The sequence below is a fragment of the Alexandromys fortis genome, unplaced genomic scaffold, assembly GCF_014885135.2.
Source record: "Alexandromys fortis isolate MF-2015 unplaced genomic scaffold, M_Fortis_MF-2015_v1.1 scaffold_186, whole genome shotgun sequence".
Classification (NCBI taxonomy): Eukaryota; Metazoa; Chordata; class Mammalia; order Rodentia; family Cricetidae; genus Alexandromys; species Alexandromys fortis.
In genome coordinates this window covers 892740-912320 of record NW_026068067.1, presented here as the reverse complement: position 1 = coordinate 912320, position 19581 = coordinate 892740, and the positions used below count along the sequence as shown (strand labels likewise).

General features: G+C 38.9%; 1 protein-coding gene across 1 annotated transcript in view; it reads right to left on the bottom strand.

Annotated features, from left to right (window-relative positions):
- Nucleotides 1-12317: 12317 nt before the first annotated feature.
- Itfg1 (integrin alpha FG-GAP repeat containing 1) overlaps nucleotides 12318-19581 on the bottom strand; it is a 95111-nt gene continuing 87847 nt past the window's right edge. The window contains exons 15-18 of the mRNA XM_050120674.1: nucleotides 18899-19023; nucleotides 18213-18295; nucleotides 15408-15525; nucleotides 12318-13659 (exon numbers count right to left, since the gene is read on the bottom strand). Of these exons, the coding sequence (XP_049976631.1) occupies nucleotides 13600-13659; nucleotides 15408-15525; nucleotides 18213-18295; nucleotides 18899-19023 (386 nt within the window). The 3' untranslated portion in view covers nucleotides 12318-13599. The remainder of the gene's footprint in view (nucleotides 13660-15407; nucleotides 15526-18212; nucleotides 18296-18898; nucleotides 19024-19581) is intronic.

Genomic DNA, 19581 nt, shown 5'->3' with positions numbered 1-19581 from the left:
TGGGCTGGAACTCTACACCAGCTGGAGGAATAAACTTTTTTTTTGTACTGGCTGAAGTGAAGACGGGAGGCAAGACTGAATCCAGACGGTGGGCCACCCCAAGGACACCCCCAACCATGGCCATACAGATGTATTTCACATCTGTTCACAACTGTATAGTTTGGGCATTATCCTGTTTTCCTCTGGCGGTTGTGCTTTGAAATTGCCTTGGTCGCAGAACTCCCTTCATCCCATTGAAACAGCAACTACTTGAATGTAGGCATGCTACAGTCGTTATTTCACACCTCACGTAGTTACTGGCATGAGTTCTGTGCATGTTTAACAGTGATGCTGTTGGGAGACAACTGGTATTAAGCCCTACCGTAATAGATCGGACACATCAATGTTTGTCCAGCGAATTATAGCTAAGTTAGAATGTCCGGCAACTGAACAAAATATCCCAAGGGTGTCAAGTTCTTTCTTTTCTTGATTGTCTCCAAGAAAGGCACAAAAGTGTAAGTAATTCACAAGTTTATAAATAAAACAAATTAACATTAATTAACATAAAGTTGTTTAACCCATTTGCTGTGTGCTTCAGTGGTTCTGAAAGATGTGTGATTTGGGTTTCTAAGCTAATCACCTGCAGTTCAATTAACACTGCACCCAAGAATCAGCCAATTTCAGAACCTTTCCCACAAATAATGATAAACGTGGCCAATAAGTAATAATTCAGTCTGAGTCCTGGGCAACAGTGGCTAAAGAAATTGAGAAGCTTTTTGAGTTTCTGGATCAATAATGCATAGTTGTTGACTGAAAAAAACCAGTCACCAGAGATATGATGTCATCAGAGATGTGATGTCATCAGAGAATGACTATGGAAGAGAAAAAAGAATGGAAAGGCTTTGGATGGCGAGTGAAGGTGAGAGAGGTAGGAGAGATTGTCAAGTGTCAGGTTCTGGAGCTAAAAATTAAAGATAAGGTGGACTTGGAATATAGAGGCACCGTTGTTTCTCGGTATCCAGGAAACACTGGTTTTAGGACACCTGTCCCTTACCTCAGTCTGCACATGTCCAGTCAGTCCTTCAGAGGAAACGGTGATCATGTATGCTACGCATTCTCCTGTAGGCTTTCAATCATTTCTACATTAATTATAATACCGAGCACAGTGTAGATGATATATACATAGTAATTATTCTGTATTGGTCAGGGAAAGGTGATAGGGAAACTCTGCTCATGTCCAATACAGACACCTAGAAAGTGATGTTTGCTCCATTAGCGGCTGAACCCTCGGAGGCTAACGCCTCAGGATTTGGAGGCTTGCTTGAATGTTAAATTTAGCAGTTTGTACTTTGATTTATAGGCCAAGGGAATCATTTTCATTAGTGAAGTCATGGAGTTCTGTGAAGATTAATCTGGCGGCCAAGTTGAGGGGGTAAAGGGGATAGATTAGGGAAACCACGGTAATTAAAAAAGTAAATGCCTCCTACTCACTTAGCTTTGTGGCCTTTATTGATAGAATCTGTTGATAGAAGAAAGAAAGACTTCTCCAGTCTAACGGCTTGGGAGTAGACCTCAGTTGTGAATGCTAATTTAATGACCCCCCTTAAGGCACCTGTCTTTTAGATGCACTGTGGTAAAAACAGTGTAACAAAGCACAGATCACAGACGACTGTGTGGCCATATGTAAGCTAAGTCAAAAGGAAAAGACCACTCAGTAACACCCATTCTGTCCCTACATTACTTGCCAGATTGGGGGTGACCAAGGACCCTGTTTTTGTAGGATCATGGCCAGTCCTTTGGGCATATACAGTCTCTGCCCCTTTGCACAGGATCATTCCTGTGGTTCAGATTTGTTTTTTAAAAATATTTATTTATTTATTATGTATACAACATTCTGCCTTGATGTATGCCCACACGCCACAGATTTGGTTTTCTCTTACCAAGTAAGAGAAGCATTTCATTAGTGCTGTCTGTGCTGGGCGGTGGCACACACCTTTAATCACAGCAGAGGCAGGTAGATTTTTTTGAGTTTGAGATCAGCCTGGTCTGCATGGTGAGTTCCAGACTGGCCAAGGCTACATAGATGCTGTCTTTAAGGAAAAGAAAAAAAAGAAAAAAGAGCCATTTGTCATTGACTTATTAATGAAACGAACATTAAAAAATTAATAGACATGATCGAACATGCCTGTAATCCCAGTGCTTGGAAGACTGAGGTAGGAGGTTTGAGATGGAAGCAGCAGCATTTTATCAGAACGTTTGTATACTCAGTGGGCTTTGTTGCTTTTTGGTAGTTTGGGAACTCTAACTATAAAGGTGCTTTGCTACGCGTAGAGACAATGCTTATGTTCCCTAAACAGTGGAAGTTAAACCCCTTATGAAGTGTGCGTCGTGTTTTGAGACGGGGGGGGGGGGGGGGGGGGGGGGGGGGGGGGGGGGGGGGGGGGGGCTCGATAAATACTGAAGCTTGATTGAGGCTGTAAAGGCAGAGTTCTGAACTGTTGAATCAAGTGTTGCCATAAGGGCAAAGAAAGCTTGTTCTCATCACACCGTCACCAAGGAAAGGCCATGCGAGGACAAGATAGTCATTTGCAAGCCAGAAAGAAAATCCTCGTAAGAAGCTGAATTGGCTGGTGCCTTGATGTGGGACTCCAGCCTCCAGCTCTGTGAGAAAATAAAGGCCACTGTTTAAGCCACTGAGTCTACAACATTTTGTGGCAGCCCAAGCTGACTAATTCAGAAACACAGCTAAGGAGGACAAAGGGATTTATAACTTACCAAACTCTGATCCACAGAAAATCTATTTTATTAAAGAATAATAAAACCGCCCTACATCAGTGTGCAAGTATGGCTACAATAATGATGAAATTGAGAGAAAAACCAGAATTATACAGGATCTCAGTGAGTGAAGACTGCACACTATAGAGCTGTGGTGGGGAAGGAAAAGGAAAAGGTACCTTTTAAAAAAATGCTTTGGGTAAATTAGCATCCTGTGCCATGGGCATCTAGGAGACTGGAGGATTGGGAGAAAGGTGCCAACAAGCTTGCCTGTTGTTGCTCGCTCTTCCCCGCCTTGAAGGCCACCACATGCCCTCTACAAGTGCTTTTAACTCCACATTCCTCCTGTCTCTTCCACTTGTTATAAGGGCCCCAGTTGATTAGCAAAGAAACCAACAGTATGACCTTGTTTAATATTAATTATCTCTTTAGAGACCCTGTCTTCAGATGTAGCCACATGGGTGTTAGGGGTGCACTAATTTGTAACATGCTGATTTACAGGCTAATGTCATTCAGTTCAGATCATGATTCACGAATCCAGCTGTTAGTAACCCCAAAGAACATCAAGGGAATCAAAAATATGTCTTAAGGTAAACTATCAGCAAAACTTGTTTCCAAATTTTTGTTTAATAAAATTGCAAATTATGACAGTTTTAAGAAATATTGACTTTCTTGATAGTAATTTTTTAAATTTTACTTTATCTGGAAAACTTCAATTTATCAGGAAGATTTCTGGTCACCAATTACTTTCACTTCACTGTGAAAGACACAGACTTGTTATATTTATTAGGATAAAATTGATAACATAAATGGTATCTTCAAAGATAAATTTAAAGCTAAAATCTCATTTTGAAATGTCTGTTTACTTCTTGTTTAAATCTATTGTTAGCTGATAGAAATGCTTGTTTATCCATGTAATATGAAACTATGTTTTTTTTTGTTTTTTCCATTTTTCTTTTTTTCTCTTCTCTTTGCTTCTCCTCTCCCCTCCACTCCCTTCCCCTATCCTTCCCTCCTCTCCCTCCACTTTTTTCTTCTGTGTGCTGGGAACTGAGTCTGGGACCCTGAGAATGCCAGGCAAGGGTTCTATCTACACAGAACCACCCTCTTGGTTTTGTGACTATAGCATTAAAATGACAACAGTTTGAGACAGGGTCTTGCTATGTAGCCTTGGATGATGTATGGTGCTCACTGTGTAGCCCAGGCTAGCCTCAAACTTGCAGCCTCCCTTGTGGCTCAGTCTCCCTCCTAAGTGCTGGGATTACAGGTATGTACCACCCATCATACCTGACTTTAAGCATTTTCTCTTTTTCTCTCTTCTCCTTAGGCCTCTGCCACTTTCTGTAGTGAGGATCTAACCCGGGCGCAAATGCCTGCCAGGAAAGCTCTGTGCACTGCACTGTAGCTGAGCCTTAAAGCATAACATAAAGAAGGATACATTTACTTTCATGGAGATGAGTGTTTTGTGTGCATGTAAGTACGTGTACCACATGTGCCTGGTACCCCTGGGGGCCAGGATACCCTGGGATGAGTTATGGACAGTTGTGAGCCACCACATGGGTGTTTAGAAGCAAACCTGGGTCCTCTGAAGCAGGAAATACTCTTAGCTGCTGAGCTGTGTCTCTAGCACCAAGTGTTTATTAGGAAATAGCAATTGGTTGGAAATTCAGTTTAAAGACTTGATGAACTAGGAATATTTGTACTGGTGGAAATACATGTATTATTTAATAGTAAAACAATAACTATACACTAGTGATTTACAGAACTCATTATATATAAATATATACCCTCGACATATATATATGTGTGTGTGTGTGTGTGTGTAAGGTATATAAAGTTATAATTAACTAAAATTTTTACTTTGGTGTATAAAATATATAACCTAGGATTTGTAATGAATCTCATTTATAGATATATTATCTAAAAAGAGATCTTTGAGAAAATTTTATGATATTTTTAGGGCTGTGACTGTACCTCAGTAGATAGAAGCAGAGGGCAGGGGAATGCAGCATGTTCTGTGCCTGAGTTTATCTCTGTAGAGGAGACTTAGAGGTGTGAATTTACAGAAAACCTTCAATGAAAGTAAGAGCCGCCATTGTTCACAAAGCCTCCGAGAACCCAAGGCTCGTTGCTCCACACAGCACCAGCATTTGACTGTTGTCAGCTATAAGACTGTCAGTCTTTTTGCTCGATTTTTATTGTTATGTACTTTTCTTTAGAAACCATTCTAGTCTAATTTCTGTATGTTGAGTCCTAAGCAGTTGCATGCACTGAAAAATATTATCTTCATTTTTGTTTTCATCCTTTTTATAGAGTGCTGTGCTGGACAGAGGTTGTTAATGTTAGTGCATTCCAGACACTAAACAGTGCTTTACTGATGAGCGCTTTTCTTGTTAAGCTGCTGAATTTGAGCTAGCTGCCTGGCTGTGTAGCTCAGTCAGGCCCTCAGTTTTGGCTCCTTCTGCCACAACCCCACTCTTCCTGGGCAATTACTGCCTGTTTTGACTTGGAAGCCAGATTCTCCAGGATCATGAAGTTACTTATATTAAGCTATAAATAATTATCCGAGCTTGGAAATACCTACAAAAGATCAAGAGTTCAAAACCAGCCTGGCTACTCCAAGACTGTTTCAAAAACCAAACCAATTCAAAGCAAAAACCCCAACCACAGCAACTCCAACCCTCACAGATCCAGAAGCTTATCCATTTACACATCACACTTACTCTCAATGTGCTTCAAAGTGAGGAGTATTATTAAGCTTTAGTCTTCATGTAACTGGTTTCAGCTACATTTACTGTTAAAACTTTCTTCTTGGTCTGCTTACCAATGTGATGGTTAACATTACATGTAAAGTATGCTTGAGGGACCAGAAATAAAAGAAGAAGACTGTAACATGTAAGCCCCTAACTTGTATAGGCTGTACCCTAGCAGCCCACGCCCCCCACCCCCAATGTTGAGGGCTATTTTTAAATCAGTTGATCTTGTAAAATTTGTTGTTTTAGAAAGATAGTAGGTCATAAGACTGTTATTTTTGTTTTATAATTAAACCTGTTTACTCTGTTTAAAAGATTACTAGAGCAGCTATAAGACATATATGTTAAAACTAGAGCCTGTCTACATGTAGACAGAATACATGTAATTTTGTGGTTTTGCCTTCATAAACCTTTGGCAGATGCTGCTAGGGTCTGTGTCTCGGGAGTGCTCTTGGGCACCAGTACCTATTAAAATTTATTTATGGCCATGGTGAATCTTTGAGTGTCCCTAGACCCCTAACAGCGGTTCCATAATTTATTAATCACTATAATTTGACGTATGTTGGACAAGTCCTTGTTCTTTTTCAGAGTTATCTTGGTTATATCTGGCTTTTTGTATTTCTGAAGACATTTTAGAAACAGCAGGTCCCAGCATGGTGGCATACACCTTTACGTGGTGGTACTTAGGAGGCAGATGGTGGATCCCTGGGCTACATAGAGTCCCTATTTGAAAAACAAAACAAAACAAAACAAGAAATAACTTATCAATTTCAGGAATAACAACAATAATGATAGTAGCTACAACCCCCACTTAAAGTACTGGAGTATTGATTGGAGTTAGGAAGGATTTGGTTATCTATAATTTTGATTCTTATAACTAGGGTATGGATTTATTTAAGAACTTTTTTGGTGTCTATCCCTAACGTTTTATAAATTACTCCACAGAGATAAGATGCATACTGTGTTAGATCCTTGATTAATATTTTTGTGTGTGCTTGATTTTTTTTTTTTTACCATGCTGGTAATCTTTTGCATTTGGGAGGCCGACGCAGGAGGATTGAAAAGTTAAAAGCCAGGCTGGTAGGCTACTGTCTTAGCTAGGGTTTCTATTGCTGAGATACTGTGATAAACACCAATGACCAAAAGCAACTTGAGGAGGACCAGGTTCCCTTATTCCTACAGCTTGCAGGAAAAATCAGTGCAGGAACTCAAGGCAGGAATCTGGGGGCTGTAACTGATACAGAGACCATGGAGGAATGCAGAGGCCAAGGAGGAATGCAGATTACTGGCTAGTTCCCCTGGCTTGCTCAATTTGGACCACCTGTCCAGAGATAGCACAAATCTCCCTATGGGCTGGACCTTCCCATGTCTATCACTAAGAACATGCCCCATTGTAGGAGTTTTTCGTCGGGACTGATGGCTCCCTAATAAACACACAAAGACTTAATATTATTTATTTTATTTAAAAAAGAAAACAAACTATCTTTTTTTCATTTTACATATCAGTCCCAGTTCCTACTTCCTCCCCTCCTTCCATTCCCTCTACCTTCCCCCTCCCACCCCCATCGCCTCCTCAGAGAGGGTAAGGCACATTGCTTTGGGGAAGGTTAAAGGCCCTCCCTAATATATCTGAGCTGAACAAGGTATCCATCCAAAGAGAATTGGTTCCCAAACAGCCAGTCCAAGCAGTAGGGATAAATCCTGGTGCCACTGCCAGTGGCCCCTCAGTCTGCCCCAGCCATACAACTGTCATCTACAGAAGGTCTAGTTTGGTCCTATGCTGGTTCCTTCCCTGTCTGGCTGGAGTTGGTGAGCTCCCATAGCTCAGGTAAACTGTTTCAGTGTGTGTCCCCATCATGGTCTTGACCTCTTGCTCATATTCTCACTCTCCCACTCTTCAACTGGACTTTGGGAGTTCAGCCCAGTGTTCTGCTTCGGGTCTCTGCCTCTGTTTCCATCAGTTGCTGGATGAAGGTTCTATGGTGGCATTCATTAATCAGATTACAAGGCAAGGCCAGTTCAGGCACCCTCTCCTCTATTAGGGTCTTAGCTTGGGTCATCCTTGTGGATTCCTGGAAATTTCTCTAGTGTCAAGTTTCTTGCTAGCCCCATAAAAGCCATCAGGGAAATACAAATCAAAACAACTCTGAGATACCATCTTACACTAGTCAAAATGGCTAAGATTAAAAACATCAATGATAGCTTATTCTGGAGAGGATGTAGAGTAAGGGGAACAAGTTTGCTGGTGGGAATGCAAACTTGTACAACCACTCTGGAAATCAGTATGGTGGTTTCTCAGAAAATTGGGAATCAACCTACCTCAAGTAGCAAGACCACTCTTGGGCATATACCCAAAGGATGCTCAATCATACAAGGACATTTGCTCTACTATGTTCATAGCAGCATGATTTGTAATAGCCAGAACCTGGAAACAATCTAGATGCCCCTCAACTGTAGAATGGATAAAGAAAATGTGGTGATTTACACAATGGAGTACTAATCAGCAGTAAAAAGCAATGACATCTTGAAATTTGCAGGCAGATGGATGGATCTAGAAAGCACCATCCTGAGTGAGGTAACTCAGACCCAGAAAGATGAACATTGTATGTACTCACTCATAAGTGGATACTAGCTGTAATCTTAGTGAGAACAGAAATTCTTACATTGTTTTAGCTGTAGATTTTTAAATGCATGTCTTTATTATTAAGGAATTCTTTAGATTTATAATAAAAAATTAGGAATGACTGTCATCATTGAAAGGATTTTTAAATTTTTGTTAATATGATGAATCAGCTGCTTTGGTTTTCCAAATACCGAATCAGTCTTGCATTTCTAGAATGCGGCCCTGGTTATGAACTACCTTTTAATCTATTTCTGGACACTGTTTTCTATTTATTGAATTTTTTGTTTGTGTGTATGTCTGTGTGATGACATATAATAACCAGACATTTTATTTCTTCATAATATCTGTACTGGTTTTCTTATTCAGACTCATTGGCCTCTTATAAGGAGTTTTCAAGAATTCCTTCCTTTCCTATTTCTCCCAAAGGAATGTATAAAATAGTACTTCATTCTTAAATGTTTTCCAGTTAGATCATTTCCCCTTAGTTTCCTTTGCTAAGTTTTCTTTAATTGTAAGGAAATCATAATTAGAAAGTATTGGTTTCTCTTGGATGACTTTAGTAGCTTGTTGTTGTTTAAAGTTACTGATGGATGTCTGGGAATAGATTTGTTCCCAGGCCTCCCTCGTCCTCCTTTACTGTCTGTAGGACTAGCATGGTGTCTTCTCTTTCATTATGATGCTAACTCACCTCCATTATCTTTTTTCCTGATTAGCTGGACAATAATACTTTTCAATTTATTGATTTTTATAGAATGATTCACCCTTATACTTCATTGATTTCTGTTCTAATCCCATTCCTGTTGTTAGGCAGAATATTATATAAGTATCAATTAGTTTGACTGTTTTCAGGTCATTTCTAAACTGATAAAAACTATTAATATTGTGTGTATGTGGTATGTGATTTTGATATGTGCCCTTGCCACAGCACACATATGGAGACCAGAGGACAACTTTGTAGAACCAGTTCTCCACATCTACCTTTAGGTGGGCTCCTGGGATCGAACTCCCATTTCCAGTATTGGGTGGGAAGCACTTTTACATTTGAGCCATTCCAACTACCTAGCTTTCATTTTTTTTTCTGTTTCTAATCATTAACTATAGAGAAATGTTATTGATTTAAAGGGTACAGTCACCTATTTTTCCTTATGGATCTGTCAGTTTTTACTGTACGTATTTAGTTAATGCACATTTAGGATTTGACCATTTTATTTATGAATATAATGGACTCTGGTCATATTCACGCCCTATAACCCTCTCTTGTTCTCTTCCACTTCGACTGATGTCCTTCCTCCCCCCCAGTTAGTTGCCCTTCCATTTTCGTGTATTTTTTTTCCTTTTTTGGTAACAAATTTTTAATTAGGGGTGTATATATCAGCATGGTGAGGGGTTGTTTATATAAGCACTGTACGTTAGTAATGACTAAACCCTGAAGAAAATATCACCACCCCCCAAGCAACCACTTGCTGACAGCAACCCTTCAGGGAGGGGCTGAGCCTCCTGAGCCCCATCCTGAAAACAATTAGGAAGTGACCAGTGATCTTGGGTAAATGTGCTCTCTTTAGATGAGGCTGAGAGCAAAACACTGTTGGCACTTTAGGACATCCAAATGATAAGTTCTGTGTTCTTAAAAATTTATTTTTAAGGTAGCAAGGCATTGGGTTTCATTATGGTGTGTGTGTGTGTGTTTTGCTTTTATTCAGCACGTTTCTCCTCAGCTGCCGCCCTCAGTCCACTTGCCCTGTTCTTGCTGATCTTCTTCTTCTAGTCTCATGTCTCATGCATTTCATTATTCTTTTTACTACTTCTCATTTCCCATACGTGTGTTACTCGAGGTAGAAGGCCTCAGTACAACATCACAGAATCAGCTAGAGAATTCCATATTTTTCTTTTGGAGTCCATTTTGGTGATATTTTCCTTAGAATCAATTTTGTATGAACTTCTAAATTAATTGGTATAAAATTCTTTTTAAAAACATTTTTAAAAGTACAGTTTCTATTGTGCTATCTTTTGCAGTTCACAATGTTTCATATTGTTTCCTTGCTCCCCCTCCTTTTTCTTGGTAGATGTAGCGCGCACCATGGCGCTGTCATGTCAGGGGTACGGAGCCTGGGCGCCATTTGCTGTTCCACGTCAAACTTGACAGCTTGTGAGCAACTTGTGCGCATGCGCGCCCACAGCGCATGCGCCTGCGAGCCCCTCCCCAACGCGGGGAGTATTTCGATCTGGCCATCCAATCTGGCCAATCATAATTTAAGCACGATCACTCCATTCTGGCCTGAGCCATTGGGTTGATGACACGTCAGGGCTTTGTCTGGCACCGTATATATTCTTCTGCGTCACGGGGACGGGGTCTTTTTGGCTCTTTACAACCTCAAGTGTAAGTGCTCCAATAAAGTGTGTTCTGAGAAGAATCCTGTTGCAGTCATCTCTTCTGCTGGCGGGAGCGGCGTGCTGCAAGTGGTGCCGAAACCCGGGACTTCCATCAAGGCATCAGGCAAAGACCCCTGCGGAAGCGGGAGGATTCAGAACTCAGACGCACGGAGCGGCGGTGCCGGTGAGTTCTCCGTGAGTATTACTTCTGACGTGCTGAGTGGAGGAGTGAATCCGCTTTGGGAGCCCCTGTCATTCAAGGTATGGTCATCTTGGTGCTTGTCCGCTGCCCTTTTCCCAAGCTGTCAAGTTTGACGTGGAACAGCAAATGGCGCCCAGGCCCCGTGCCCCTGACATGACAGCGCCATGGTGCGCGCTACAGGTAGAGGTTTCTGAGCTGATGACTTGAGGGTGGAATTCAGCCTTCTGCCTTGTGGACAGGTCAGGAGAGGGGATGCTATTTCCCCTTGGAGTGCTCTGCTCAGGGCGCGATATTCCTCCTTTTCCACTCTGTCCCAGCTTCCTTCCGTCTCCTTGGGCACAGCTGTTGACCACAGGCATCTCTTAGCCTGGGAATTATTTTACTAGCTTAAGAATAACCAGGAAGTGGAAAGTCAGGCTGGCTTTAAGTCATTTACAAGGATTGGTTTAGCACCCAGGTCTCCGGGACATAATTTAACTTTTCAGATTCCTTTGAAGTAACTTTTAGGTATTTGTAAGAATGACAGGAAATGTGATGTTGAGTCCAAATCAACAAGAGCTTTGGCAATGTGTTTATAGCATTTTCTGAGTGACTGTGAGGCTTCCTTTAGATTATTTATGAGTGTTTTGCTCACTTGTTTGTCTATGTGCCACATTTGTACCTGGTTCCTGTGGCGGTCAGAAGAGGGTGTAAGATCCCCTGGAACTGGAACTGTAGACGGTTATGGGCCTCCAGAGGGTGCTGGAAATTGAACCTGGAAGAGCAGCTTGAGTTCTTAAGCACTGACTGTAAATCTTAATCACTTGCCATTCCTCAGGAGGACCACTGAAATACAGCCCTGCAGAGAACACCAGGACGTGATGGTTGGCTGCTGTACCGGGAGTCAGCAGGGGAAGGAAAGGAGCTGCACGTTCCCTGTGCCTTCCGTATGGACACTGCCATTCCTGGGCTCTAGAAAGGTCTTCACGGCAGGTGTTTCTCACTATCCTTGTTTGATGAAGAAACCAAAGCTTGCCATGAAGTGACTAATTAGAAGTCACAAAGTTGGGGTGTCCAGTTGTGTCTGCTCTCTCCAACAGAACTTGTAAAACTAACAGGAGGATCTTTGTGGAATCTCAGTGTAGTGACACTGTTTTGTTTTTTTTTTGAGACAGAGTTTCTCTGTGTAGTCCTGGCTGTCCTGGAACTCACTCTGTAGATCAGACTGGACTTGAATTTAGAGATCCACCTGTCTGTGCCTCCGGAGTGCTGGGATGAAAGGAATGAGCCACCACTACCTGGTCTCACATTTTTTTTTTTTTTTTAACCTGCTACACCCAATAAATATCAAAGTTTTGTTTGGTAATACAGAAATATTATTGCCACCAAATATATTTTAATTGTCACTAACATTTTATCTATAACACTATTCCTTCTAGATCCTAACTCCAAGTGGGTTTTAGAATTCATGTTTTACCAATGTCAAGGTGCTAAGCTTCATTATCTCTGTAAAAGTATGGGCTGACCTGAGTCCTGTCCGTGGCTCCTGGAGGGACAGGCAAGTTACTTCACTGTGGTCCTCATCTACTTGCAGTCCTCTAAAGTGCCAAAAAAATTATTCAAATGCTCACCATAGTGCTTTCATTCAGTAAGGAATATTTATTAGAAGATAATAAATATTAACATGCTTAGATAGAAAGAAAAATGAACGCACACCCTGCATTCACAAATAACAAGAACAAAACTTTCTCAGAAATTTTTATATTTTACAGCCATAGCATGTCTTGATAATCAGAACACTGTTAGCAGTGATAATGATCTTATAACCGGTCTCCTGACCTCTAGATTTAAATAATTTTAAAGTAAACTGTGGCAATGCGAAGTTCACAATATAAACTCTGAGGCCTGCACAGAGATGAGAGACTTCCCAGCCCGAGGACAGAAATGTCCTGGCGCACGAGCACTTCTGGTTCCGCCTGTGTTAGCTTTCTTCCCAGAGACAAAATGCTTCTCATTATCGCACAAGGATTAGCATTCACATACCAATTTAAGGACACATTTACTCATGGAGAACAATTAGTTGAACAAATAATTTTTTATAAGATATGTACCACCAATAATTTAAGTTTCCCAAGAATATGCCCTTATGTTTAAAATAACAATCAATTCTCTATATTTTGATAATTATCTATAGCAGTCAAATAAAATCACCTGAACAGCAGTAATGACGGCTGCTGCTTGATGAACACTTATTGTACAATTAGGCACTGAGCTACGCACATCATGTACATCACACAATTTACTGTTGATGATAACTCAAGTGAGCAGGCCAGTTAACCTCACCATAGAAACAAAACTGAGGCTTCCAGAGAGGCTAAGCAATCGCCAAATTCAAATAACTGTTAAGTTGTAGAGCCAAGTGTCTGAGGCAGTCTGTCCTACTGTGATCCAAAGCCAGGCCATTCATGAGAGCTCTGATCTGTGATAAATGTTAGTTTAATAACTTCATTTGCCATATATTTATGAAAGTATAGTTTGTATTTTTTAAGATAAGAAGCAAGATCAATTCAGGTGGAACAGTGCTTCTGCCCCAGCTCATTTAAATATTATTATTTACATGTCTTTCCACCTTCATTATTCTAGTAAGATTATAAGTGCAATCACACAAGAGTCCATGCAACTATCCCATAAAGGAACGGAAATGTTCAGTACTACTGAATAAAGAACCCCAATTATTACATACAAAGTGCTTAAAAAAGACTTTATGAGATATCCAAGCCATATTTATTTTAGTATTTTCCAATAATTGATAAGATGGTATAATTTATAAATATCTCAAATCCATTTTTTTTTACTATGAGTCAAAATGTAGTCTTTCACTAATCAAGTGAGTTCCATTATGTATACTTAAAGCAAAGTCACATAGCGTCAAAATGAAACCGATGGGCTTCCTGTCGTTTTTCTCTGTCGTCTGCTTTCTGGAAGAGAATTGTAGAGTAATTTAAGTGCTCAGAAAATATTAAGATTCATTTCTGAAACATAGTTTTTTAAAATATCAAAGAAATTTAGAACATAACAGGTATGATTTTCATAATTCAGCAATATTGTAAAATATTTGTATAGATCTAGTAGCTATTATATAATTAAGGATATATTACTTGAATTTAAAAATCAAAAAGAAATGTTTACATTATCATTACTCTCTCCTTGAAAGCAAGAGTAAACATTAGATGCTAGAATAGAATCACTATTAACACTACTGTTAACAAGCCAATCTAAACTAATTATAGTAAGATGATTATTATGTTTTAGTTAGCTATTGATTTAGCAGATCTTAATTGACCATCTTCTCCTAGTAAGATGGAAAAAAAGTTTTATATTTTGTTCTTCAAGCATTTAAAGCCTAGAAAGGATGAAAACAAAACCTACCATGCAGCAGATTGATCCTAACTGTATTATTTTGGGTTTGAGTGAGGAAAGGGCAAGCTTTGAAAATATTGTTTCTGGAAATGGGAAGGGGCATTCATCTCAAGCTGGAGTTTAGCATGAGGAAGCCTGGCGAGTGTAGGAGGTGGAACACATGAAAGGAAATGGACCACACAAGCTAGCTGGGAATACTGTGGAGTGACACAGGAGGAGAGGGAGGGCCTAGGGAAGGAACACGCATGTGTCTTAGACAGTGGGCAAGAGGGTGAGTGACAGATAGTGAGTGCAGGGTCTAGTGCAGCAGACGGGAGAACTGGAGTCGGAGACAGCAGCCTGGAGCTGAGGAAGGCTCAAGGAAGGCAGACGTGGGGGCAGCTACAGGGATCCTCAGGAAGGCAGCTGACTAACGCTGAAGATGAGTCAGAAAGGGGAGAGAGGAAGTTTAGAATATTGACTTTGGGGTGAGTGATCCTGGTAGAGAGAGATCATTGTTACAACTAGAAATGGAGACAGAAACTTTGAGAGACAGCGATGAAGAGAAAACATTTTGAGATATAATAGTTGATTTTTTAGGGGAAACAGGCTGGAAAGTGTAGAAAGAAGAGGGCTTTTGGCAGATGTGTAGGAAAGGTGCATTGGAAGGATGGAAAATAGCAGCAGCTGGGAGAGGTGAAAAACTGGGTAAAGAAATAGAAGGCCCAGAGTCCCAGGTGATACAGTGGGTACATGGCTAAGCAGCCAGCTTCAGCTACTGCACCAGAGCTGTTGTGACCCCACACCTACCCCACAGTCAGACCCTGATAAAATAAGGGACTTAATTTCCTCTCACAGGTCAAGAAATATATAGTGCTTTGGGTTATGCTGCTTTTAGACAAAATACAGTGTCAGTCTACAATCTTAAACTTAATATATAATTTTGGGTTATTATTTCTCATACATAAGTGATTTTTCTTCAGAGTGACAAATCTATAAATATTTATCAGAATAATCAACATGTTCTCTTTTTTGTAACTTGCAAGAGCAGCGAGATACAATAGTAATTTTAGTTAGCAAAACATAATTCTGGTAGGCATGGCAGTCCAAAGAAAAAAGAAAAACCCTCTCCTTTGTGACAGAAGCCTTTTTGGAGGACACTGCTGGCATCTATGGCTGAGTATCTGGAATTACTTTCTTCTTTCTTTGTGTGCTGCTCGGAATTGAGCCTATTCCCTCCATCATTCAGTTATACAGCCCAGCTCTTCAGCTCTAAAGAGAAAATTGTACCATAGTAAACTAACCAAAATTACACTGAAAAACAAACCTTTTCCTGCCAATGTAAAATGGCAATTATTGCCAAGATGAAAATGCAGACACCAATGAGGGCTACTGCAGTCAGCAGGACAATGTTACTCGGTGTAAGATACAATTTGGCACTCCAGCTGTAAAAACAGAATGATTAAAATTGTAAATTTTAACATAACAACACGATTAAATTGAGATCAGAAAGCAAAGAAGCTTATTAATTAATGAAACTTCATTGGTTAAATCATTCACTCATCTAACAAAAACAATTAAATTTAGATAATTTGAAGAATACTGATGATCCTAAAGTGTTCATCATTTTCTTAGAAGTGAACTAGAATTTTCTTTTTCATGTATGGTTTTGGGGATTAAATCCAAGGTTTCATGTGTGCAGGGCCAATACTTTACAACTGATTTATATTCCAATCTCCCTGAAGTAGAATTGTTGATGAGATATATAATATTCATGTATTTTTGAGTTTGATCTTCAGAATTATTAAGTAAACTTACCAATAGTACTTTAGACAACTAAAGATGTCTTTAAAAAAGAACATTTTGATGTGCTGAATTTGAAAATTTTAACTCTAACAGCTCTGTAAGTCACATGATTTCACTAAGCCTTAGTTTCTGATGCCCCTGCCCACACATGTAGTACAAGTAAAACAATCTTATGTCTGAGTCGGCTATGTAAAACTTGCTTCATTTCTATGTTATGTTGGACATTTTAAAATTATTACAGTAACTTTTATGTTGAGACTTAGCACAGTCATCTGGCGTCTCCATGAATGTCAATGTGTAGACAATGACATCAGCATAAACATAATCAGGTCTTCTCTCTTGAACACTAAACACAATGCAGCACCTGTGAACACGGCAAAGCCTCAATCTGGGGTCTTATCACTAACTCTGTGGGCTTCTTGTCCTCCCTGGAAACAGGAAATGACTGTATTCTCATTTTAAAAGATTAATAAGGGCAAGATCATTCTAATGAACAGCAAGTACCTATTGATGTATTTTGACATAATTAAAATTTATTGATCCATAAGTTAGTCTTTAGTCAGTAAATCTCAGAATACACCTCAAACAAAAATCAATTAGGGTTTTTATTATGTACATAAATTTGAAAATGACATTTCTTTGGAAAGAGCAAGAGAAACATGAAAAATGTTCTGATTATGGAAGAAAGCTGTGACAGAATTTTTCAGAAATTCGTAAGTATAAGCCTTAAGAAAAATGAGTATTGTTGAGTACCTTACAGTAGAAAATAAAACTTATGCATTTTTTTTTTTGAGACAGGGTCTTGCTATATAGCCTAATGTATCCTTGAGATTGTCTATCCTGCCTCAGGTTCTTGGTACTGGGGTTTCAGGTGTGAACTATTACATTCATAAAAAAAAAACAGTTTTAATAAAACATTTAAAAATAATTTCTGTTTATTTTGTGTGCATGCATGTATGCATGGATGTGTGGCTGTGGAAGAGGGACTCAGCTTTCCTAATGTGGATGCTGGGAACTGAACTCGGGTCTTCTCCAAGAGCAGCAATCACTCTTTACTACTGGGTCATCTCTTTAGCCCCTAAAACGGTTGTTTCTTTCCCTTCTTGAGTTGTTTTAGTTCTATTTTTTTTTAAAAGATCTTTTCCCCCAAAGATCAAGATATTTGTCATTTTTGCTTTAAGAGAAACAAAAGGTTAATCTTCAGTTTTCTACTCAGGAGATTTCTTGTATACTCTGTCAGAGATATGCATACATGACCATGTATGTACAGATATCTTCTTTTAAGATAACAATATATATTTCTCCATTTTGCTGGTTTTCTTTTCCTCCCTGTTGTCCATGACAATAAACATAAATGAGTCACTACAGTGTACTCCATTATTACTATATGTTCTATAGTTTTCCTGCTCCTCATACACATTTTATAGTTTCTTCTCAACTTCATGTAGAGAAAGATACCACAAATATACAACACTGGATCATTAAAAAAAAAAAAGAACAAAATGAAAAACAAAACAAAACAAAACAAACAACTCCCCAAACAAATAAAAAAACAAAACCAGGCACCAGGGCCAAGCATGGTAGTTTGAGGTTCTCAGGAGGCTGACCTGGGAGGGTTGCTGGAGCCCCAAGTTTCAGAGCAGTCTAAGCAACATGGTGAGACTTTATCACATTAACAAAACCAAACCTCAATCCACTCCAGCTCTGATGCAGGCAAATAGCTACTTTTATTAGTGTTATCTTATACATGCAGTGATGTCCTGACAAGTCAGCTGTCTAGCAGGGTGCGTAAATCTGCTTTATGACATGTATTAGTTTTCATGGGGTAAATTCTATCACAGTAACAGACTTTAATATGACTTTACTGAATAAAGATAGGAAAAGATGGACACAGTGAACTCATAAGATGATATGTACTGGTTCTAGCATACCACTTAATATACCCATCTAAAATTTTAATAAATACTGGAGCTAAGAAAGTAGCTCACTGGTAGAATGCTTGCTTGGTATGCACAAGGCAATGGGTTCAACTCCCAGCACTGCAAAACACACACACACACACCAAACAAACAAATAAAATTAGTATTTACAACTAATGAAAATTAAACATATATAATATGTATAAATTACTAGTTAAGTTGTCTTTTGCCCTAATAGGAATGAAATTTATTCCTTATGAAACACTAGGGTAGGTGTGTTTAATAATTTGAAATTGACTAAGTAAATGAGGCATTGGGCACCCAGGGAAACAGATATAAATATGATAGTTTATAAAACATGCCACTGGATGTCTACCAAATTGAGTTCAAACAAGGAAGGGTATTACCTTCGAGGGACATTGTGAGGATACGGAATGACAATCAGCTGGGAATTTGGAATAATTGCTGTCCACTCTTGTTTTCTTATAGACTGAAAAGAGAATTTAATAACATTTAATAGCTAAGACATATATAAAAAGCAATTATTAGTTTAAATATGAAAAAGAAACCAATCAACCAACCAGTCAAGCAAACAACCAAACAAAAACCTAAACCCTCAAGTATTTTGAGAATTTGAAATCCTAAGTATAGAGGATTATATTTGTGTGTTATGAATTCATTCACTTAACAGATACTTACTGGACAGTTTTAGCAGGCATTATTCAAGGTGCCATGTGTAAATGCTGACTGAAGCGAAAATTCAAGTCAGGAAATATAAATTGTGTATAACTGCAATAATGCTACTTTTATGTTAACAGATATTACTTATGCTGTAAGTGATATATATTAAGAAGAAATAGCAGATAAAAAGGATAAGAAGTCACAAAGTTTAATGGGGAAGAAATGGAAAAACTATATAATAACAAATCATGGTACGTTCTCAGATACACTTAGGTCACTATGAATCAGTTTTTAATTATTTAAAGGCAATAAAGTATCTGAATTCAAGTTCAATTATATTCAAATTATTGGATTTAAATGTTTAAATGGTAAATATTAAAACAGATTGTGAATAAACTAAATGTTTACTTGCCTTCTCTCCAGATGGACGTGGAATACCAACAAAAAGATGGTCTAGAAAGTTGGCACTTCGGCCTAAACCAAGTACATTGTAAGGTAGTTGGAGAGCTAAGTGTGCTGACTGGCTGAGCTGTCCAGCTAGATTCATGAAGACAAAAACAAACAAACAAAAACACTTTTAAAAATACTGCACTCATCAAGTCTTGAAGTCCTAAAATGTTAAATTCAGGTATAATATGTGAGATGAACATTCAGTTAATTCATATTAAGGATTATTGGTTCACAAAAATCTGCTTTGTTTGAGATAAAATTTCTATACTATAAATAATATCTTCTTATAAAGTATAGCAAATGGCTCTGAGATATCCTAAGAGTTTACCACAGTGAGCACAATGTATTTTAGGACCTTTAGTAAAAAACTCGATACCCACAGCTAGTACAATTTACTTGTCAGCCAGGCTACACTTCCGGCCGTGGGCAATCTCTCTAAGCCGTCTATCCTAAAGACTTCATATAAATACAGTCATACAAAATATGGCCTTTGTAGCTGGCTTCTTTCACTTGACATGTTCTCAAGGCTAATGCTATAGTATGTTTCAATACTTCATCAACTGTCAAATAGCATGATACATACTACATTTGTTTCATTAATTTCATAAATAGACGAGTAATTTCTACCTTTGGCTATCATTAAAT